The sequence below is a fragment of the Pezoporus flaviventris genome, unplaced genomic scaffold (assembly GCF_033815535.1).
Source record: "Pezoporus flaviventris isolate CSIRO_AGI_PZ_B2104156 unplaced genomic scaffold, CSIRO_AGI_Pfla_v1 ptg000009l, whole genome shotgun sequence".
NCBI lineage: Eukaryota > Metazoa > Chordata > Aves > Psittaciformes > Psittacidae > Pezoporus > Pezoporus flaviventris.
This window is the reverse complement of record NW_026892557.1, coordinates 4,155,178-4,178,931: the sequence shown is the minus strand read 5'-3', so window position 1 is coordinate 4,178,931 and position 23,754 is coordinate 4,155,178. Positions and strand designations below refer to the sequence as shown.

The 23,754-nt window shown below is 46.8% G+C and overlaps 1 protein-coding gene across 12 annotated transcripts in view; it reads left to right on the top strand.

Annotated features, from left to right (window-relative positions):
- Positions 1 to 23,754, top strand: part of CAMTA1 (calmodulin binding transcription activator 1) — a 288,481-nt gene that overhangs the window by 123,066 nt on the left and 141,661 nt on the right. For all 12 annotated transcript variants that reach the window (XM_061450331.1, XM_061450332.1, XM_061450338.1 and 9 more), the window contains one exon: positions 4,751 to 4,886. In XM_061450331.1, the coding sequence (XP_061306315.1) occupies positions 4,751 to 4,886 (136 nt within the window). The remainder of the gene's footprint in view (positions 1 to 4,750; positions 4,887 to 23,754) is intronic.

Below are 23,754 nucleotides of genomic sequence, written 5' to 3'. Positions count from 1 at the left end.
AGAGCTGCCCTGGCTGGTCACACTGGGAACACCACACGTGAGCTATAGCTGGTTTCCCAGAATGGATAAAGCCTTGGTCTTTATCTGTAGGGTATTAAAGTGATGCTTCAGAGAAGTCTGTGTTCTTGTGATCAGAGTGGTTCCCTCAGAGGTTATTTTGCAGTCAGCCATCTCATTTCTAGCTCTAGGACCCTGCTGGGGTTTTCTCTTGTGTTTTTCTCCCCTGTGCCCTCAAAATGAGAAGGATTTGGTTTGCCTTTTGTTTTTCCCTTGGTCAAATAACACTTTCTTGCTGTGTTACCCCAGGCACAGGGGGAATGGAGGTAGCTGCTCACAGGCAGAGCTTGACAGCACCCAGATTTACCCAGGACAAGAGCTCTGCCTGGGTTCCAGAGCCCCCTGAAGCTCAGGGCAGTTCTTGAGTGCACAGAAGTGATTTAAAATAGCACATAACCCATAAACTCCCTGGAAACTCCCCAGCCTCAGTCAGGAAGCATTTCGTCAGCAGGTTTTATTTTCTCTTTGTAGATATGTTTATGGTCTTGAGATAGAGATATTTGAGTTGAGAAGCAGATCTGATAAATGGAGGCACAGGAACAAGCCAGGATGGCCCAGGATGTGTTGTGGCTTTGCCAGTGTGAGGCCTGGCAGTGGGGCTGCCTGATTTTCCCATTTGCCTCCTCTGGGAGGTTTTTAATTCTCAATATTTTGGGCTGCTCCAGATCATTATGGCACAGAGAAATGGTTTCCTGATAATGAAACAACCCCGTCTGACTCAGAGTTTGGCTGCTGGTACCTTCACAAGGCTGCAGTTTCTAACTGATGTGCCTTAAGGTGTGTATCAGGGAAGGACAGCATCCAGATGATGCTGTTGAGGGAGACACAGTGAGGAAGCTTCTAGAAACCGTTGCAGGGATGTGGGAGGATGGTCACCTCTTGTGTTGAAAGCATTGATGACACAGGTTTTTCTCTGTATTGTTTTTAATTGGCTCTAAATGTTAAAAGTAGAAGGATTGTTAATGGTTGAGTTAATCAGGATGAGTAACTGTGATGAGCAGAGATGTTGGATGAATCTTCTGTGGAGTTCACTTTTGGCAACAAAATGTGATGCTATTGAATGTGAATGGCAGCAGAGTAAATGTTTACTGAGAAGTCAAATCCTATTATTAGTTGTATTACTATTATTAATGCTGTTATCCCTGTTCCCTGTTTACTGGATGTGTCAAGAACAAGTATGGAGAGCAAAAACACGCAGCACATTCGTAGAAAGAAGTCTTAGCACGGGAAATGTGGTACTGGATGGAGCTTTCAATGAAGATACCTCCTCCATAGCTGCTCCATCACTCTCCATCCCCACGGCCTGCGGAGGACACCCCAGGGGCCATTGTCTGCAGACAAAGCTGTCATGCTTTGAACCTGGTTGCGTTCTCTGCAGAGCCTTTGCCATTGGGAAGATGGTTTAGGGCAGCTTTTGGTCCTGCTAAGTCAGCAGAGCCCCAGATGTTGCTTGGTTTGACCTCTGTAGGCATGCACTGTTCAGACAGAAGTATCTGGAGGATGCCTTTTTGCAGCCCTGGCATCTGATCAATCCTTCAATATAGCCCCAGAGGACCGGTTTTGGGGTAAGACTTTGTTAGCGGGTGCCCAGTGCTTTTATAGTGCTTTGGAGCCTTCAGATTTGATCCTGATCTTAAGGAAATGCTTTACTTGGCAGCCCACAGCAGTCCTGTGACACGGTACAAAAGCCAACTTCGCGCTGGCACACGCTTGTTCCGTTCTGTTTGTTGGAGCCGCAGGTAATTACTCCCATCCTTAATGAATAGCATTACTTTCACTGATGAACACGAAGGCTACATGCTGGAAAGAGGAGGTAAGGATTAAGTTTTATGGCCTACCGCTGCTATAAAAAAGAGCATCTAGGTACCAATTAATGTCCCCTTGATGGGATTAGCCATTGCGCTAACTGCAACTCTGGATGAAATTGCTAAGTCTGTTATTTTAGACTTCAACTTCTTAAATATTGTAGACACAAAATAAATGAACTTTCATCTGAAATGCAAATGACATTTAATTCTAGAGACAAAAAAAAATCCGTTCTATTTATGTTTCCTTGTGATTTATACCTCTTCCTACATTGATAAGGCAGCTTCTGAAGTCTTTATTTCATCTCTGCAGAGTTTAAAGATCAGGCAAATTTCAGATGTAATCTGGGTTTCCTTTGGTTGCCATGCCCATCATCTCAATGCTAAGTGAGGACAGGGGGGATTTTACTGGCAGGGGCCTCTCCCTGCGAGGTGACACATTGCTGTGTCCTCAGCAGAGGACCCGTGGTGAAGTCTGAACATCTCTGTTCAGTTCATGGGAAGCTTCTCCAGGCACGCTCAGCAGGGCAGCGATCGCTCTCCTCTCATAGGAATGAGCACAAAACACAAGTGTGGTTAACCAGGACTCCTGCTGTAGCATCAGGATTAGCTGGGATGCAGGTGGGAGTGATGGCAGTGTGCTGGACCATGGCGCCATCAGTCAGTCCTGCTGTGCTCCGGGTTGCAAACGGGGTGCTCTACAAGCTCTTAACGTGGCTTTGGTTTCCACTCAGGGTGTCCTTGTGCTTGTCACTGGCTTGTTTTACTCCTGTTGGAGGAGTTAGAGCTCTCAGGATGAAGGCATTTTCAAGGACTTCATCCTCTTTGTGTCCATAGGGAAACAAGGGCACTGATTTCTTACAGGGCTCTGTCAGCCTTTAAGGGTTTCCTCCAAGACTCCAGTTTTTCCGAACCACTTTTCTGCATCAGTAGGTTGTTCCTTTGGGGGAGTGGAAGTTAATTTCTCATTTTGGCTATGCATAGACTCAGAAGATGGGAGGTAGCCCCCTCTTGCTGTCTCCTGACCCTGTGATAACTTCGCAGCCAGACAAAACCAAGCTAACAGTCATGCAGGATAAAAACCACCATAATCCCGACTGTAAGCTTATGCTCCAGCACAAGCAGGAGCCATTTGTCAGGGAGCAGCTTCACACCTTATTTTGTGTTTTTATTGTAAGGAACTGAGCTACTTTAAATGCCCTCCTTGGCATGGAAATGAACAAGTTGATAAGATAAAAGGTGAATTTTAGAGCCATGGACCTTCTGAAGGCAGGGTTCTGGCTGGTCTTATTCCATTGTCCTGGAAAAAAAAAAGAGTTACTTTTGGCTTTGCAGTATTTGTAATTCCCTTTTGGCAAGCCAGGCTCCCCAGGCAGTAAATCATAGCTTTCATTAAATGATACATCTGACATTTACCAAATCTTGCTGTGACAATTCAGAAGGAGCGAGTTGCGCTGAACTGCCTTATTAATACTGCAGTAACGAGATTAAGGGAAGAGCTCGGTCGTTCAGGCCAAAGGGACTTGATGAGCACAGTGGAGAGATGGATACAAAGCATCAGTTGACCAAAATATCCTGATCTTAACTTGTTTTGTGTTAGTTCCTGTGAGAGTGGCTGGGATGGGTCCGGAGCTGGAGGTGAGCATCCTCAGAGCCTGGGCAGCCCCAGGCAGGCAGCAGCTCCCACCAGTGTGCTTGTTCACTTTAAAAATAAGTCTGAAAATGGAATTTAGCATCCTCTACCCGGCTGTAGCAGGAACAATTTGGGCAAAAATAGCCCTTGTGCTGTTGTGGCTGTTTGTGAGAGCTGCGGTGGTAAATAACAGGGGAGAGGGAGGGAGGCATCTCAACTCTCATCAATACTTAAGACAAAAGGCTTTCTGCTCTGCAATTACTCTTCCTGTCCTTTCCCATCCTTCCCCCAGGCCACATGCAAGGAACCTAAATAGAGATCAGGCAGCTTTTAAATGCCACAGGCTCATAAAAGAGGAAATTCAGCATTGTAAGGTTGCTGCCTCTTTGGGTCTGTAAGCAGTGCACCATCCTGCAAGCTCCACGCAGTGGGACCAGCAATAACTGCACTGCTGGTGCCAAGAGCTGCCCTTGCCTGGGGCTCCGGCCTTCTCTCCTGAGCATCATTTGGGGGGGGGACAAGTGATGTGTACGGCTAAGGGCAGGTCCCCACTGTCACACCCAGGCTCACAGGGATTTTGGGGGTGCCTTGTGAATGGGGCTCGCTCATGGGGCAGCAGCAGTGATTGTGGTTTGTTGTGGTTTGCCTTTTGGTGTTCCCAGCCTGAACTGGATAAATACAGTGAATTCTTGTGCACTTCGCCTTGCTCATGTACATCTCTTCTCCTGCTGGGGGGTCACATCCTAGGTTTGCTCCATTCTCCTCTTCCCGGTTCCTTTCCTATAGTTTGCTGCCTTTTTTTGTTACAGCAACAACCCCTTTCTTGTCTCCTTGCAAATAGATTTGAAATGCTATTGCCCTTCCTTTGTTATCCCAGGAATTGGCTGGAGGGAGAGAAATTGTCTATATAAAATGAACAACAGCCTTTTTGCCTTAACTTTCCTTCTGCTTTTCAGCATTTAGCTGAGCCCAGTCACAATAAATCCTATGAAAATGCTGGCTCTTTCTTGACAAGATTCCCTCTTTTCTTTAAACCTGGCACACTTCCTTCATTAGCTACAAGGTTCTCAAGTGAAATCTTGCAGATTGCAAAGCATCAGTTATTCCAGCAGCAAAAAGTGAATGTTTGTATCGCACCAAATACAGGCTATTGCTTCTCCCTAGAGACTTCCATTGGCCTGTAGAACTTTGCTTCATGAACTCGCTTAGGGTGTTTGTTCTCTTTAAGTAATCCAAACATGTTTCTTGTTTTCAGACCGCAGAATGGTTCTATGATCCTGTACAATAGGAAGAAGGTGAAATACAGGAAAGATGGGTATTGCTGGAAAAAAAGGAAAGATGGGAAAACCACCAGAGAGGATCACATGAAGCTGAAAGTCCAAGGAGTGGAGGTAGGAAACCAGATGGGGATGGTTTGGGTGGTGGCTGGGTTGGGCTGCCCAAAACACAACACGACGGGGCTATCCGCACGTTCAGTAATGTGCTGAATTCCAGCTTCCACACATGTCCCTTGTTACTGTTTTGATCAAAACCTGAATATGGCTTCACACTTGAGTGTGTTGCTGCTCTCTGGCTGTCATGAGGTTGTGCAGCTGCAGCATGGAAGACAGACACGGAGGTGTCTTCGCTCCGAGCATCTTCTGGCAGAACATGTGCTGGTTGTAGCAGGTACTTTGGGTGATCAGACATCTTGGGGGGTGTTTGTGTGTTGCTAAGCTGCTTTTATTATATCTTACTTTTTATACTGTGTAAACTATGTATGGATTTTCACAGTTTTTGGTAGCAATTGCCATGGTTTTCCTTATGGTTGTGAAGTGTTGGCATTACACTGTGCAGAAGTCGAATGGATGTTGAGTTCATACCAGAATCAGACTCTGGTTCAAGAATTGTTTGGAAGGAGGCTGTTGCTCTCCTCATGGTATTTATTCATTCAGAGGGATTCAGATGGGTGATGCACCTGACACTGTTTCTGGAATGAGCCTTTTTGTTCTAAAATGTCCTGTTTGACACAGTTGTTCTTCCTTAAACTCCTTCTGTGTGAGGAAAGAGCTGTTTGAGTTCTCTGATCACTTCTGGGGTTAAAGGTCTGCACCGATGCGGATAAAAGCACATTTACTTAACTTCTTCAATATTTTATTCAATGAGAACTACATTTTCTGATAGAAGCCCAACTGCAGAGCTTTGCCTCGCTTAGTTACTAAGGCAGTAGGGCTGCATTCCTGCATTTGATACTGAATCCGGGGTCAGAATGATAACAGGGTTTTAAGATGTGTAATGGTGGCTGTGTCATCAAGACATACTCTGGTTTCAGCAAGCTAATAGTGAAGCCATGAGGCTAGACACTTGTATAAGCTGTGTTGATAGCCGCAGCACCACCATGGACAGGAGGCAGCACGCGGGTACCTGGTCATAGCACAGAACATGGCGTAGAACAGTGGTGTTCATTCCCAGGCAAAGCTTAACCCGGATCTTGAGGTGCATCCAACAGCCTTCAGGCTGGACTTAGGGCTAAGCTGAGCTTTCCAGCCTCACCCCTGGCTTGTCTTGGCAGATGGTTTGCATTGCATTAACCCTTATGGCGATGGGTACCGTGCCGGGGTTCGACGCCTGCATGGCATCACCGGGAATGGGAAGCATCCAAGTGCCTGCAATCCACCTCAGGCTCCAACTTCCTCCTGGGCAATTTGTCATTCTTACGTTCTGTCTGCTTTAATGAGGTTTTGGGATTTAAAATAGTATTAAATGGATTGCATTATATTACACCAGAGAGGCATAACTTTGTTCCATAATTTTTACATCCAATAACAATGTTTTATTATGACAAGCACAAAAAAAAACCCCAAACCCAGAAGAAGGCAGCAGAATAGGAATTGTGCATTGTTTGTTTCGGGTATGCAGAGCGTGATTTCATTAAGTCCTGTGAACTTTAATGATGCAGAATACCAAAGCCTGCACTGCAGGACTGACCTGGAGGGGGTTGTTTGTGACCACTGGCTACTGTACATGATAAAATAAAGACTTTCTGGCCTCTTCTGTCAAAGCTGAAGCCATCAGCCCCTAGATCTAGTGCCTGCCCATGCACGTGACCATCACTTTGAGCTCAAATAGCCCTGCACTGAGCCCAGTAATTTCTATGTTATTGAAGTGTGTCTTGGGGAAGGTAACCAATCTGCAGTTGAATATATTGGGGCTGGAGAGCCTCTGCACAGCGCTCAGGGTTTCTTCCTCTGGCTGATCACATTTGCCACTTAAGAAAATAAGTGTCCAGGTACTTGCTCTGTGATGTACCGGTGTTTGGCCATTCATTCCTGCGTTTTTCTTCAGCTTAAGAGCCCTTTAGTCCCTGGTATTTTATCTGTGAGGAGGTACTTACACCCTCTCATCAAGTCCTCCCTCAGTCTTCCCTCTGAGAAGCCAAACAGAGCCTGCTCTGAGCCTCCCGGCTTTGGTGGATGTGGGATGCGGTCAGCTCTGGAGCTGACAGCCTTGCAGCACTAACCCAGCTCCTGAGCCAACAGTGAACAGCAAGAGCAGTTTTCACTGGAGGAACACAACTCCTATGTGGATCTGTGTGTTAAGTGCCACTAAGGGTTATTAAAATCCGGATGGATCATCTGCATGTTGAAAAGACATTTTTGGGTTTATTTTCCTTGGGTATTAGAGCATACAAAGGAACCAGTGATTCAAGTTGTCATACCTGAGGTGTGCAAAGGCAGCGGAAGAGAAACCTGCAGGGACAGGCAAGTAGAGATTTGGGTCTAAAATGTACCTCCTGCATAAATCTGGGTCTGAAGGCGTTGGGTCCATGCTCCTGTGCTGAGTGTGCCTGAAAGCGTGCCCTTGTTTCCCAAAGGCTGGAGGGAAAGCTGTGGAGCTCTTACTCAGGCAGAATTATGTATTTGTGACCTTCTACACGAGTTACTCGATCAGTACCGTGCTACTTCACAGATAGCCTCATGGGGTTATCTTTCTGATATCATCCTAATAGGAAGCGATGTTCTTTACTTGGACACACAGGCAACAGATCAGATTTAAAATAATAGAAAAAGGCTTTTTTCAGAGCTGGAGTGATAGTGTAGTTAGCCACATTAGGGTTTAACAGGGCATGAAATAACTGTCTGCCTTGTGGCACTGCCAGGTCATCTCCGCGGCTCCTGCAGCCAGAAGATAAATAGGTATCATCGTGGCACTGATGGAAAAATACTTGCAGAGCTGAGAGCCAAGAGCATCGACAGCATCCAAACAGCTTTGGAAGCTGCAGTTCACAGGCGAGGAGGAGAAACACATTGCTGGCCCATGGAGCTACTGAGCAGCCAGTTCTGAAGAGGGATTTGTGCTTGCAGGTTCAATAATCAAATACTTCCTGGGCATCATCAGTGTGGTATTCCTGCATCTTCCCAAGGTTTGGGTCAGGAGGAACACGCGTTTTGGAACAAAAAGTTTACACCAGATGCTTGGAGATATTGGTGTTTAGCAGTACTGTGTTGAAGAATTGAGTGAGCGTGGACAATGCAGCTAAGGCAAATTTAGGACATAAATAAGGAATAAACTAATTTGAGTAGGAGTACGGTCATTTAAGTGAGGCTTAAGAGGAATAAACTAATTAACAAAGCGGGCGTTAAATGATAACTGCCTAAAATCCTCAAGCTGTTGTCTTGGTTAGCATCACTGTGCATGAGGGGTTTGGATATTACTTGGTTAATCTGATGCACAATCCTGTTCAAAAATGCTGGATAAACCAGGAAGGAGAAGTTAATTTGGCCTGTCCCTTAATATACCTCTGTGCAATTCTTTGTGGAATGCATTCAGAATCTCCAGTCCGTGATCCTTTTAAAAATCCCAATTAATTAGGATCCCTGGTGATGTGTTCCTCATCAAGTCACATAATTAAAAATTTTAACTAATAAATAATAGTGACGGGGATGTTGGAATGGCTTTAACATCATTTGGGCTGATGCTGCCCCGGCTGCAGCCGGTTGGCTCAGCTGATCTTGTGGGTGAACCTTTCCAGGTGCCTCTGAATGGGTTCATAGTTAATGGCAGCTAAAAGTGAAGTGAGGTCTTACTTCTATAGTGAATTTCCCTCTTGTCCTCTGTGGTTGGGAAGGTCAGGGCTGATTCTGTTGCTCTTTATCCTAAATTGAGGATCTTGTCTCCACAACCCCAGTGCTGAAGAGCAGTTGGGGACAAGGGTTCTCCCAAACCTGGGCCCTCTCTCAACTTGAGCACCACTACCCGTGACGTGACTTAGCTGAAGGACTGCCAGGAGCCTGGTGCTCCAGAGAAATCCGTCAGCTTTAGCAGCAGCAGCGCAGGGATGCTCCCATTCCAGCACTGGGTGTGAATGGGACTGGCTCTGCCAGTGGAGCAGTGACCGGCCCCAGCGGCCCCAGCTCATCCATCAGCCTTGACTTAGTCTGACACCACTAATTTCAGATGGGAGAGATCAGGGGACAAGAGGAATGAGGCAGGGCTCTCATATTTGATGTGGCTTGTTCTCCCATATACAGATGTGTGTTACCTCAATGCAATATGACCATCTTTATGAATTCCTTAGGAAAAAAAAAAAAGGAAAACTTGATTTAAGTCTTATTACGAGAGAAACTTCCCTGTGGAGATGGAGATGCAGAGTATCAATTTTGTATGCAGGACTTGTATTTAATTAATATCCTAACAGTCCCTTAACACTATCACAGATTAGTCCACAAGGACAGGAAGGAAAATTTTAGATTATTCAATTACTGAGTAAACCCTGGGACATCCCCATCAGAGCTGGCAGGAGGGTTCTGCAGCGTTGGGGTCTGCAGACCCCATGGACCAACCTGGGCTGCACGGCTGTAACAGTGAATTCACCCTTAGAGCACATGAGGTGGGGAGACGCACGAGGAGCAGGGACTTTTCCTTTTAGTAGATGACCAAATGGGCTTTTCTGTGTTGTGAAAAATAACCCATCATGGAATATTGAGCTGCAAAATGTTTCTGTATCTCTCAATTCCCTGCTATTGTCGGGGAGGTTTACTTGTAAGTTATTAGTGGAAGGTGACAGCAGCTTCTAAGGTGGCACGCTCCAGCAGCACTGATCTGGAGAACTGTTCCTGGGATGCTCTGATCCAATTCCCTCTAATTTACACAGGCTTTGCTCGCCCTCAGAGGTGAGCTGTGTAGTTTGCAAACTAATTAGGACTGCAGCGTTCACTCGGGCTGCTGCTTAATGCATTCCAGAGAAATGGCTTTGGAGGAGAAATGAGAGTTTAATGTGGAAGGCTTCCTGCAAATATGACACACACGTGTGCATACATAAACGCAGCCCTGAAAGTGAAGGAGAAAAACTGCTCGAGGAGTGACAGGTTTTAGACAAATCTATTCTTTCTCATCATTGGTTAACAGTATTTTCCTTGCATCTCTCCTGCTATTTGACTCTTTGCCATTTCTAAGCAGCCTCTCCCTTAATCTCCCATAACTCATTAGAGGGCACAGAGTCCAACAGCATCTCCCCACCTTGCCCATGGCATGTCCCTCTCTACAGTGGGCTCACACAGAAGTGTGGAGGGTGCTGGCTCCTCATCAGCTGTGGCTGGATTTTATCCTGTTACCTATTTTAGGTGGTGTTTGCAGCACGCAGAGCATAGGGTTGTGACTGCATCTCAGTGATTCATATGTCTCTGGTAGTCCTCGGGAAATCAGAGGGATGGTTTACCGTTCCTGAAGGGGAATATGGATTATCATTAAATCTGGAATGGGTCTCCCGAGAGTCTCCTCTTGAAGGGAACATACATATCAATAATTCCTTTTCTATATCAGGATCCTAATGTATTCACTTGCAGTAACATAAATTCACAGCAAATGGTCGTGGGCTTTGGCATCTTTTCCTAACGTCCCACACATATTGAGGAAGTTTTATTCTTAGCAGACCTGTAACGTACCTAATCCTTTAATTGTCGTGGCTTCCTTTACAGTGTGCAACTTCAGCAGTAAAAGCTGTCTTTGTATCTGGGTGTCTCAGAATGAAGATTCAGCCGAGATCAGGGCCACTGCAATAAGATGCCAAATGGCTGCACCCTGTTGTAGTACATGATATTGCTTTATCTGGTAACAGGCTGGTGAAAATAGCAGAAAGGCTGAGAAATGGGAGCTAAACGATGGATACTGAGGATGTGATGTAGCATCAGGTGAGGAGCCTTCAAAGCCAGCCAGAAATGGCATGAGTGGGGGCTTCATTTGAGTGTACGCTGGGGTCAGGACCCCTTTATGGGTGATGGGCAGGCGGCCCATGGGCAAGCTCTGCACAAGTGAAGGGCACCATCCCGTCAGCACAAGGCAGCATGTTTGCAGTAGTGGTTCAGGTAATGGCTTTGTAATTGGCTGCATCACCTATTTTTTTTTTACCCGTTTAATAAATAGCGTGAATAAAGCTGAGCCACATGTGGTAGGATTGTAATTCAAATCCCATTCAGTAAAGGCTGAGCATTTCTCATTTAGCATGTAAAGGCGGCTTCGACGTAAATTATTCCAAAAGGATCTCTGTGGACTAACGACATTAGTGTCTGGATGGATTGAAATTGTTGGAGTAATTGATGCTGCAACTGCACCACGGATAGGGGGGAAGAGAGGAGGAACTGGTGCCCTGCTCTAGTGGAAGGTGTCCCAGCCCATGGGAGGGAGTTGGAGCTGGCTGAGCTTTAAGGTCCCTGCCAACCCAAACCAACCTGGGGTTCTGTGATGATGGGACTTTGCACACTTGGATGAGGAGGAATCAGGAGGCTGAAGGGGTCTAAAGAAATAGGGTGAAAAGCATCAGCCCCTGCATTAGGCTCCATGCCTTGGGATGAAGGTTATTCCAGTTTCTCCATCTTCTTGATTTGTCTTCCAAGTAATGGTAGACATCATGGTTCTGTCTATACCACCTCCCAGCCCAACCCAACCCAGATGTAACATATATAGACTTGTTTTATTTAGTAAGGATGGGTAAATAACCTACATTAGAACAAGTGTGCAGACACGGAAGCAGCTCACAGACATGCCTGTCCCCCCTCTGAAACACAGGGTTTGTGTCACTGCAAAGGCTGCTCGGCACAAATACGCATTGACATTTATATTGACTATTTCAGTTTAGAGAAATCCAAAATGAAATGTATTTTCTGCCAGCTCTGTGGGAAAATCCATTTACAAAAACAAAATCCAGTCGGAGATCTACAGATTGGTGGCCAGAAATGGAATATTTTGAGCATAAAATGGATGGAGATTGGATTGCTGGAGCTGGGGTCTTGGTTGAACATGCTGGAGTGGAGGTGGGAGTGGAGGTTTATCCCCCAAACTCGATCCCAGTGTTTGCAATTTAGATGAGAGAGTTTCCAGCAAAGCAGAATGAGCATGGATACTTTTTGGACAGAGGCAATGGGCTGCATCTACTCTTCTGAGTATGTTCTTGCCCTTGTGCACACGCAGAGAAGGGCTGCCTCCAGGACTGAAGCCTTTAACCACAGGTTGCTCATCATAGGGCTCCCGGGGCGTTTCCAGTGGGATGCAGCACGGTGAGGTAAAACCGTTGCCTTTCCTCACAAGATGAAGAGGTTTCCTCTTCCTGTGGGGATCGCTGCAATTGCACGGAGGATCCAGATGCTGAAGCAGCATGTGCCTTGTAATCTTGTAATTGCATTGTGGGCTGTGACGGAGATAAGGGCTTCCACTGGAAGCGAGGAGCCTCCGTGCCTGCGTCCTGCGCCCAGGTTTTAATGTGTTTGTATTTCTTTCTTTCTTTCCCGGGGTGTTGGAAGGGAAAGCAGATCTCGTTTGCTGGATTGCTGCTACATTTGTGTGCAGCAGAGATGCAGTAAACACGTTAATTCCCTGACTTCCTGTTGGAAGGGTGGGTATTGCTCACCGAGGTGTACGGGGAAGGCTGTAGGAGCAGTCGTGACAAGGGTTTGAAGGCAGTGGAGTTCCTAATCAAAACCTGGTGTTGTCCCCAAAGGCAGCGCAGACACAAGAGCTGGGAAAACAGGATTTCAGGCTCTGTCGTGCACATGTGTGCATTTTAATGGCCACTTTGTAGGATATTATTTACTCTTTTTATAGGCAAGAGATGGGAATCAATCAACCCCAGTGTTTGTACAGCTCTTTGGAAATAAAAAGCATTAATGGCAGTGCCACCCTCTTGTCAGGAGTGGAAGGGAAGCACAATAGGATGGAGCTGATGGGCATGAGATTGTGCTGCTGGATATACTGCTGGATATGCTGGATATACTGGATATCCTGCCACTGGATATACTGGGTTTGGAAGCGTGGTGCAGCTTGAACAAACCAGTGCTCTGTTGGAATGAAGTAACTGATGTTAGTGGCTTGGGTGAACTCGGTCTTTGGCATTTTCCAGGGTGCACGCAGCACCCTGCGCAGTAACCTCATAGCCAAAGCTGGGATAAGTCAGTTTTCCAGACCTCAGGAATGAGTCTGAAACAGGCGCTGTTCTCTGAACCGTGCCCTGCCTGCTGTAGGTCAAATGAACAGTGTGAGGAGTGAGGGCTGTCTTGTATCAGTGCTACAAGTAAGCACAAGTGACCCTGCTGGCAATTAAAATAGTGGAGCAAGTGTAAATCGCTGTGTTTCAGAGGGGAAAAGCCCATCCCTGTATTCTCTGCTTGTCTCGGAGATGTCACGGCTGTTGGGTTACGTTTGGCAGTCGCCTGCCTCATCTTCACAGAATCTCTTTTCATTATAATTGTATGCTAATGTATTCCTCCATTCGGTGTTCCCATATTCCTGCTGCCATCGCGTGGCTGCTGGGGTTTAACAGCACTGGAGCGTGCGGTGCTGTCGGATGCTGGGCCATGGCGATGCTCTCAGCCATCCCTTCCCATCGGAGCATCCCTCCGTCTTTGGGGTGGCTGGTCCCCTCTGCTTTTCCAGCCCTGCTGCCGAGCTCTCTTGGGTGCAGCAGTTCCAGATGCAGCTCCTCAGCACCAGGGAAGACTCGATGTTCATCTGGAAATGCAAAGCTTTGCAAACCTGCACGTGGTTTAGTGTTTTGGTGAGCTCTTACAGTAAGGTCCAGTAACCCAGAACGTGTGTAATGGGGCTGGGTTTCACCAGGTTACACATTCAGACCTCCAAGTTAATAAATCATGATTTGGATCTCCAAATGGCAAGTCTGAGTGCTGGCACTGGCACATCCCAGTGAGTCGTGGCTGCCCTGGCAGCACTGCATTGCACAGTGCTTTTGGTAGAAGCTTGGTGAGAAGGGATGTGGTGGATAAAAACCAGTTTTGAGCATTGGCAGTGGCTGTGTTAACTTGAAATAGCTGAGGAGCATAGTCTGAAAATGGTCCATTTCTTTTCCCTTATACTTTCATATTAAGAGGCATGTTTAGACCTCAGTGTCTTTCTAATCTCCCCTTGTTGGGATAATGAAAAACTCAAAAGCAGGATCAATTTTTGTGTGTTACATCAGGAACTTCCCTGTGAACCTGCTCAGGTTCCTGCCCCTGGCTCCAAGCCTTGTGGTCCCAACCACAATCCTGCCCCATCTCCATCCTTAGGGAGAAAATGCCCAAACCCCAGAGGCCCTTCAGTGCCCAGCTCATTGCACTGTGAGCTGGCACCTCCTGAGCTACAGCAGTTGTATAAAGTGTATGAAAGGGGTTTGATTACAAATCCAAACCCTGAAGGTTTATTAATGGCTGGAGGGCACTGGAATTCAATATCTATGTGTTGTCTTGTCAATTCACAGCATTTATAAATCCAGCTGCGGTTGAGATGATTCTATATATAGCAACTTTATTTGAATAGTCTGCATAGCTTTCCAAGTAAATATTAATTCCATTATGCTATAAACTGTTATTTATCATGGCACAAAGCCATAAACTTACTTTACTTAGAATATAGACGGTAAATCGCATATCCTGGATGAGATACAGCACGCGTTGAATTCCAACAGCAGTTCCCAACATATTTGACACGTGTCAGCGTTAAACACGCTTGAACATGAGTTGCAGCTGAAGGTCCTGTGAAACAGCCTCCATAGCTGTGACCCGCAGGGCAGTAAAGCATCACGATGCCAGGGCCAGTGAGCAGAGTGCCACGGAGCAGCAACTCAGATGCTGCTCTGTGCATGTTGTATGTTTGACTTCCCCAATTACCTAAATTACTCATTAAAAGCGCCTCATAATTGCCTGACTCCAAGGCATTGCCAGAAGTCAGGGCTTTAATTATGCTGTTATTCGGTTTAATCTGTAGTGTGTTCAGTCTGGTTTCAAAAGAAAGGTTGTTTCTTTTGAACACCAGTTGTTGTTCAGGTGTGCCTGCCAGAGGTATGGGATGTGGTGGAAGCCGACAGGACTTCACCTTCATCATAAAGCACACGTGGGGTTAAAGCGGCTGCATCGGCAGGGCCGGTTTGATGCGTGGATCGATTGTTTCTCATGCATCAGCAGCGGTGCAGAGCAGAGCTTCCAGCTCTGCAAGCTCCTGGGCAGAGGACGTATCAATAGAGCTGCTGCTGTGGCAGTCGGGGGATGTTGCACAGTATTGCAGATTTCAGTCGGGCTTATGAGCGCTGTCACTGATTGCAGCCCTCGGTGCGGACTGACCTTCAGCAGAGATTAGATCTTCCATTTTATAGCAGAAAACAATATCAGGGAAACATTAATGTTCATCAGCAGTTGGATGTGCTTGTGCTAGCAGAACAGTGAAGGCTATCTGCCAAAAATTATTGACTTGCTGTTGACTTTTACCCACAAAAATAACTCTTTCTATGTATCTATATATATATATAGCCTATGTGAGCTGTGCAGTGAGCAGTGTTGGAGGAAAACCCCAACAGAGTGTTAAATAAAGTAATTAGGGTTTAATAATTATAGGGTTCATTTCTTTTCCTTTAACAACTAATAAATATCAGCCAGTTGTTGCCCTAAGCAGAAGGCGATCATAAAGTTCATGATATCATTTTCATAAATGCGTATTTGTGTGAAAACTGGGGAGAGAAAAAGGCTCGAATCATAAATATCCATAAGATCAACTGGATTGCCTTCAATACCAGACAGATTGAATCTGTGAGGTTGTCATTGGAGGACTGTTCGGGTATCAAAGGATCTGCTCAGTGTGCAACCACCCAGAATTTGAATTGTAAAAACACCTTTGAAATTGCTCAGCTCTTGATTAAACCAACAAAACCTGAAGTGGATTGGGGATAATTCATGATTTTAATGTTTGATTATCAAAATCAAAGCCAAATGCATAATGATTGTTCAAAGTCCATTTTAGGAGGAATTGCCCCAAGCAGGAGATTGTTGTGATAGCTGTAACGTTTCTTGATATCCTGTATCCAGGAGGGTACACAAATTAAAATACAGATTGCAAGGTCAAGAGGAACGACTGTGATCATCTGATCTGCGCAGCACATGTTGGAAAATTCCACCTCCTGATGCCTGAATTCAGTCCTGATGTCTCTTTGAGCCTTAATCTTTCACATAGACATTGGTCATGATTTAAAGATAGGAGTAGATGGAGAATCTGCTGCATGCTGAGGAATGATGCTTCGAGGGGCTGTTGCTTGTACTATCCAAATGCTTCCGTTATCGCTAGGCTGGCTCCATCCCATCTCAGTAACCCAGCTGCTGGCAAGGATACCAAGCTGGAGGCAGTGTACCAGATAAAGCTTGATAACAGGAGGTTGTGGAAATATCCTAATGGGAAATCTGGAAGGGGTGACAAATGTGTGCTTGGGGTAGAATCGGTGGGGCTGAAGAAGCCGAAGGTCAGGCTGGTGGCTCTGCATGGAAAGAGGCAGAATGATTATGAAGCTGTCAGTATACTCAGAAAGAAGGGGCTGGGGCAGGGCATACATCCCATCCTATCCCATCACTGAGCCATTTCCCAGCCCAGATGACCGGGAGCCACTCGATGGCTGCGCTTCCACAGAGTTTGTTGGTACAGACAAGCTGAGATGCCCTGAACACTGGGACAACACAAGAGGGAAAACTGCGGTGTCAAAGGCCGCTGACATTGGCTTTGGCAGGAACGCACATCCTGCTCGGTGCAGCCAGGGACCTCGGTGCCGGCCAGGAGATGAGTGGAGGCCGTGCCCTCAGCCGTGCTCTGGGCGAGAGGCACAAAACTGACCCGGGAGGAGCGGCTGACACAGAACCTGAATGTTAATTGTGTTCTGAAATGCTCCCGGTGCCGGGCGGGTCGGTTCTCTCCCTCCTGTGCCACGTTACTACTTATGTATTATTTCTGATCTGAGCCCGCCTGTCCCTTCGCGTGCGTGAGTCGATTTAAAACATCATTTCTGTTGCTCTTTCCTGCAGACCACTGACATTCCCCTGTCCCTTCCACCAGCACGGCCTTCCCACCTTGTCCTTCCAGCAGCTCCCCTTGAACCACTGCTGCCTGGTCCTTGCCTGCCATCCTGATTCTGCTGCCTTTTCTTTGGTGATACCTCACCTCTTCTTGCTTCTCTTTCAGGGCCCTCTTCACCTTTACTGTTTGTAGAGTTTTCCCCTGCTACTGTGGTCTTGTCCTGATTTCCTGCTTGGTTGTATAATTCCCTTTACCCCTTGCGATTCCGTCCCCTTGTCCATCATCTGTTGCCTCTCAAACCCTGTCCATCTGAGACTGGATCCAAATATCTTTTCTTCCTCTGCCCTTGTTTGCCTTCCCTGTACTACACTGCCTGTTCTGTGGGGCACGCAATGTGCCTTCATCCTTTTCAGGGTACTGCGTGCATCTGCAGGGCTGTATAAATGATTAACCACGCTGATGATGAAATGTAGGGCATGGTGTGTTTTTGGATAGGAGCTACATTGCCAGCGAGGATGCATTTTGCTTTGAGAGATGTAAATGCCTTTCACCAAGCAAAAGAAGCGCCTAGGACCTTCACAAAAGTCCTATTTTTATTGCACAAGGCTCAGGGTAACAAGCAAGGCCTTGAAATAGCTCATCTGTATGGGTGAGGGGGTTTTATTATTGCACATAAACAGAAGTAGCTCTGGCTCTGGATTTTGTGATTTTCCTTCCCAAAACCCTGGAGGAATGTGTTCAAAAAGCACACTCTCAGGAGAGTACAGACCTCTTCCCATCCTCACTTCCTTGGGGTCACCATTTGAACTGTTAATCACATAACCCTCGTGTTTGTGATGGAGGGATTCCAGTAGCAGTTTGCTCTTTCACTAAACACAGCAAGCCTCAAGGTGTGCAAGTTTTCCGTGCTGGATGAGAGTGAGCAGGGCAGGGCTTGGCCCGGATGCAGCCACTGAGCTCAGCTGTTGGCAATTCCCTGTGTAGCCTGGAATATACAGGGAGCATCCCTCTGACAGCCTGGTGGGGAGCTGCAGGTTGAGGGGTAAGCCAAACATGGGACAGTGAAAGGAGTCAGCGCTTCCCCTGCCAGTGTGGTGCCTCCATCAGGATCTGCCCCATGGATCATACCTGGAAGATGTGGGAGATGAGAGCGGGCTGCCTGGCTGCTTCCTTGCGCCTTCCCCATGTATTCAATCAGCAGTTACAGCCTGTCAGTTAGGCTAAGCAGGGAACAACGTGTTTCTGTCATTTCAGCAGCTTCACTTGCAATGGGCTCCCGTGGGTCGGGCTGGAAGCGTGGTTTGGTTTCCTTCCCATAGCTTCCGTCTGCTGGTTGGAGATGAGGGGGTCGGGTGCAGTGGGCAGAAATAGCACACCCCGAGGGTGGGCAGGAGCCACCCCCTGCTCTGGGAGCTGGGGAAGTTCCTGGGCAATGCCTAAAGGAAGTTCCAAGTGTCGCTCGCTGCCCTCGGGTGGGCTGAGGGAGAGAATCGAAGGGGAGAAGTGAGAAAACCCGTGGGTTTTTGGAATATCAAGCTAAAGCTGTGCACAAGCAAAGCAAAACAAGGAGTTCCTTCAATTCCCATGGGCAGGCAGGTGCTCAGGCACCCCCAGGACATCGCAGGTAGCGGCGACTTACGCCATCAAGACAAACGCCATCACTCGGAACATCCCACCCTTCCTCCTTCTTTCCCCAGCTTTACATGCTGAGCATGATGTCCCACGGTATGGAATATCCTTTGGGTCAGTTGGGATCAGCTGAGCCTGGCATCATTAAACTGTGCTGTGAAACACGGAGGAGTCCAAGTGAGGAGTCAGACCTCCCCCTCCTCCATACTCTGGTGCCCTGATAAAGTGTTTTCTAGCCGGGATCTTGGAGGAACATCCTTGTTTTATGAATGACTTGAGGGAAAGGAGCAATCCCCACCAGGAAAGCATCGGGGAGGATGGATTTTATTATATTTTGCCGGTAAACAAAACCTGGAACATTTAATCCTTGCGCAGGTCCTGTGGGATCCCTGTGACTAATGTGAAATGACAGTTGTCACAATATCCTGTATAAATACCCGCCTATTTGCAGGTGTCTGTTCTATTTTTAATGTGGTCCCACCTTTCTTGCTGTGAGGGAGAAAGGGATGATCGATGGACTCAGCACCTATGTCTATCATTTATATTCTTTTGTCGTTTATAGGATTTCATGGATTTTGATGCCCTTGCTTGCTTGCCGCAGCAATTGTTATTACACAGTTTAGTGCGGATCGAGGGGGTGATGCTGAGCTGCTCCCATGGGTTATTGGGGGCTAGCACACAGGTCAGGCAAAGGATGACACATTGAGTTTAATGGGAGTGAAGCATGAAGTGGGGAAACACAGATATCTAACAGTGTGAGGATTTACATGCATGTGGTATGAGGACCGTGTTTGGATCAACCTACAGGCTGTTTCTTTAGCTATAGTTTTACATGTTTGATCCGATATTAAGCAAACTTTCGTGCGTGGCTGGTACTTTTCCTCATGGATAACATGAGCCCTTAATGTTTTAATTTACATATATGCATATCTGTTTATACCCATATAGATATATTTACGTTGCTATAATTTACTTGCACACGTCCAGTGAATTATTCATGAGGGACATTTTGGATTTGAATTCATCAGCATCTTGCTGAACGCAGGCTGTAAATGTATTTCTGACCTGAAAAGTAGGGAAGTTCACCATTATATTGGACCTGAACACTTTCTCCTATCTCTAGCAAGGGCTTCATTGGAGCCAGCACCCATTGAGCCTCCATCCACTCACTGCTGGGATCCCTGATGTCAGGAACCCAAGTGGGAAGAGCCCATCGCCAGCGCTCATGGCTCTAACGCCTGTTTAACCTCAGTATTGACCTCCAGTGGCACACGCCAGCGGCTGGATTTACATCCCGCATGGGTTTAAGCAGCCTCAGCGTTGACTATTGAATAAAGCATTTTTGTAGCCTGCTCAAAAGCTTGGAGCTGTGTTTACATTTTAATGGGCACTGCTGCAGAATGGAACATATTTTTATTGCTTACATTTATCAGTGAGAGCAAAAAGCAAGTGCCTGGTTGCAGCTTTGCAGAGAATACTCTCTTCCAAGTAATCAGTGCATGAGGCTATTTAGGGGGAAGCACCGTAGGATCTTTAACTTGTCGGATAACCAGGCTGGGCCCGTGTTTGATTGCCAATATATATTACCAGAAAGAAATGATATTAAAGAATGAAGTTTTAAGCAGTATCTGTGTGGAATGAAGCGAGCAGGAAGTGGAAAGCTGTATCTCTGAAGGGAAACCTCTAATACCTTTATTTAAAACAGCAAAACGAAGCCATGTGCACCAGGTTTTGAAATGGCTTGTTCGCAATAGGTTGCAATTGAAGGATGGTTTGTCTTCATAACAGCAGTTGAGGCGTTTTGTCTGGTACTGAGGGAAGTCTGGAAGGGAAGGCAGAGGTATCCCAGTTTTCTGGTGGAACTCCTCCCACTTCAGTGAGAGAATCCCTGTGGATGAAGGAGCAGTTCTCAGTCTGGGTGGTGCCCCATAGGGCTGGTACGAGCAGGCAGGTCTGCCTGTGCCCCACCAGGGAGATGCTGCTCTACGGTGATGGTCCTGCCATGCACCATCAGACCACCCCCATTCCCTGGGGAAGTCTCCATCCTCTCCTGGCCTTCCCAGGAGGCAGCTTATTAAACCCACAGATGCCATGTAAAAACACGCTTGCCAGATGCTTGTGGAAGAGGATGTGTCGCTGGCAGCAGGAGCAGAACAGGCCAAGGGTGAGCGATGCTGTGACAAACAGCTTTGTCTGTGAGGCCCAGCATGGAAACCTTTCAGCAGTGATTGGTTGGGAAGCGTGGTGCTGATGGATGGGCAGCATCCCATGAGCCACATATTGCCTTAGGAAGTTAATCAGGTGCTTCAGAAAGCTAAACCAAAGTTTTGGGATTGAATATTGAATTGTTATTCAGGCCCTGTTTTCCATTGGAAAAAAATGAATCTAATGCTCTCAAATCAATTTCTTTGGAAGCAAATTGACTTTGTGTTTTTGCTTAGCATGACAGTTTGCAAACAGCAAACACCTATTGGCACATTTACCAAAGGAATGGATTAAACGGTGGTTGAAATAGAAGCTAGTCCTCAGTACACTGTGATCTCGGGCTGTTTTGGTAGCTGGCGTTGGGCAGCTTTCAGCTTGTGCTCCTGTGAAGCATCCAGCTATTTTGAGCCAGTCTGTGACACGTAGCGCTGCACTGTGTCCTGAGTTAAATGTGTGTTCTTCACCCTGGGTAATGCATAGATTGGCATCAGGAATTAGTGCCTGTTTTAATGAGAAAAAGGAAGAATTTAGGGTCAAGAAGTTATCCAGATTCTTCTGGCATATGAAGCACATACGGCAGTTCATTGAGCAGGTGATGTCCAACTCCCAGACCAGAAAGCGATGGCATAGGAGGAACTGAAAGACCCAATTCCCGACAGTCCTTGTGCTCACACATCCCCATTTGTTCTGCCTCTGCAGCAGTGCCTGGGCACAGAGGGCCCTGTGTGCTCCTCAGAGAGGCCTGTGATACGTTGCCTTTCCATAGGTTTTCCCACCAGTTGCCTGTGGGGATGATTTTGCTATTTTCAAATGCAGATAAAGGGCCAGATCCCCCAGCAGAATTCTACTCTCTTTGTTCAAAAGCCTTGTCTGGCTGTACTGGAGGGAAGGGAAAGACAAAACAGCTCCCTCGGTGCTTGGATCCAAGCCTGAGTGTTTTCCCTGCCACAGTTCCAGCATCCCGGGTGGACCCAGGTCTCCTTGGACCCAAGTGACCTTGGCAATGCTTTCAGTTTGCCCTGGTTCCTCTCTCACATCGTTGTAACTGGAAAGATGTGGGATTAGAGACTGGTAGGGAAATAAAAATATAACTTAATGGGGCTTTAAAGTAGCAGTAGCTTTGACCTTCAAGGTGAACTCAGCCAAATGACCTTGCAATAAGCTGTTCTCTTCCTGCAGGCACAGTGACATTTTCGAGGCTGTAAAGCATTAAAGAGGGGGAGCTTTCCTGGTTTTTACTGTTATAAAAGCCAAGGGCATGACTTTAAGCAGGTTTCCATGTCCTGCTGGCCATAGGCAGCTCTTGCTGCCCTCATCTGCTCTGTTTGGCCAAGGGCTTCCTTGCTCCAGGGGTCCCTGTCCCTTCCTCGAGCATCCTTTGCGGGTGCTTGGTTGGCATTCAGTGGCTCCTCCGTGAGTGCTCCATCACAGCTGTCTCCATCCAGGAATCCTGCCCTCTCGAAGGGGTCCAGAAGGGGCAAGCGTGGTGCCTCACACAGCAAAATGAAGTTAAAACACAGCAATCATAACAGAAATGCTTGTTATAAGTGGAGTACTGTACAGAACAGGAGGGGTATCATCTGCATTTCTGAGCTCTTTTCATGTGCTCCTTCTGTTTCGCAGCCTTTCAAGTGGTATTTTCCCACCTTGGTAAGGGTAATCCATCACGTTCCAGTGTGCCACACTGTTAAGGCTACGAGGCAGCCCTTTGAGCCTGGCGATGCTGGCCGTGCTGCCCAAAACACACATCCCATGGCAAGAATCCTGTGGATCTTCTTCTCCCGACCTGTTTCACTGCTAAAACAGCGTCCTGTGGATAGCAAATGAAAAGGGTACAACCTGATTTCTTCAAAGATCAGCTGGTCTAGCCCAGAGGCGTAATAAAATCCCAAAACTTTCCTTTTAGGAATCGTCTTTTATAAGTAATATTTTTCAGAGCTAAGTGGTAGGTACACAGTTGAGAAATAAAATACCAAGGCTCAGTGCCTTGGAGCTGTGTAGGCTTTTATGTTGTGGTGATGGCTTGGTTTCATTAGGAGAGTTACATGATGTAAAGATGTTTTTCTGTGGAGGGTGCTTCAGCACTGGTTTAGTTCAGCCTAGCTGCTGCTCTGCTCATGGCTAGAACTGGTGTGTGGGTCTGCAGTGGTGCACTGCCGGTTTCATGCACATAAAGGGTTGTGTGTTGCCAAATCAGACTCTCACCGTCTGCCTATGGGTCTTGTGCCACCCACAGCTGCGGTCGTGGGGAGGTTGTAGAGCCACGTGTGTCAGGCAGCAAATCCAGACTGCCACGTGAACCCATTAGGATGCTGTGCTCCTGCCTGTTAATGGTACCGCAGAATAGCGATAATTACATGAAGCACCATTTAACATCATTGCTGGTATGCTCTGCGTTTATTTATACACATCCTCATTCACAGTCAGCAATACCCAGGCTCTAAAAGGCTCTGGATAAGTAGAATATCCCGTGGCTATCACTCTGTTACTAGGCTGCAGGTATTGTCATTCAGCTTGTGTACCATAGGCCATTTTCTGAGTTATCCAAGGGGACCCTCCATTTCTTCTCATCTCTTGGTTCACCCTTACGATATTGCAGGAGCAGTTCCCAAAGACAGCGCCTGCTGCTGCTCTTTCCTCCCCAGGAATCCATTAAAAGTTCATTAAACTTTTTGTAGGCATAAATTCAAAGTGCTGGAAATTGCTGGAGTTTAGGAAATGTGGGGAGAATATGAAAAGCCTTTCTGTTTCAGAGAGTATGTAGTACTTCTTGGAGCTTTTTTAACAGTTATGGGTAAAGCTGCAGCGTTGAGGGCTAAAATACAACTGTTACATGTTATTTTGGCTTGACATTTATGGCAAATCTAACATTGTGCTGTTACAGCCAAATTATAAGGCTTAGACCAAGGCAAAAGGCGTGCTGGAGCGTGTGAAGGACAGGAGCCTTTGTACAGGGAGCAAAGCGAGTGCCCTGGCTTTGTACAGCCCTGGCTGTAGAGCAGAAAAGCAAAGAGCAGGGCAAGGAAACTGTCAGGAAAGCATCAGGTCTGGAGCTGATAAATCAGTGCACACGTGGAGGGTCAGCACGTGGCCAGGGAGCCTTCAGCGTGTTCCTCTCAGGGATGCTTTGTG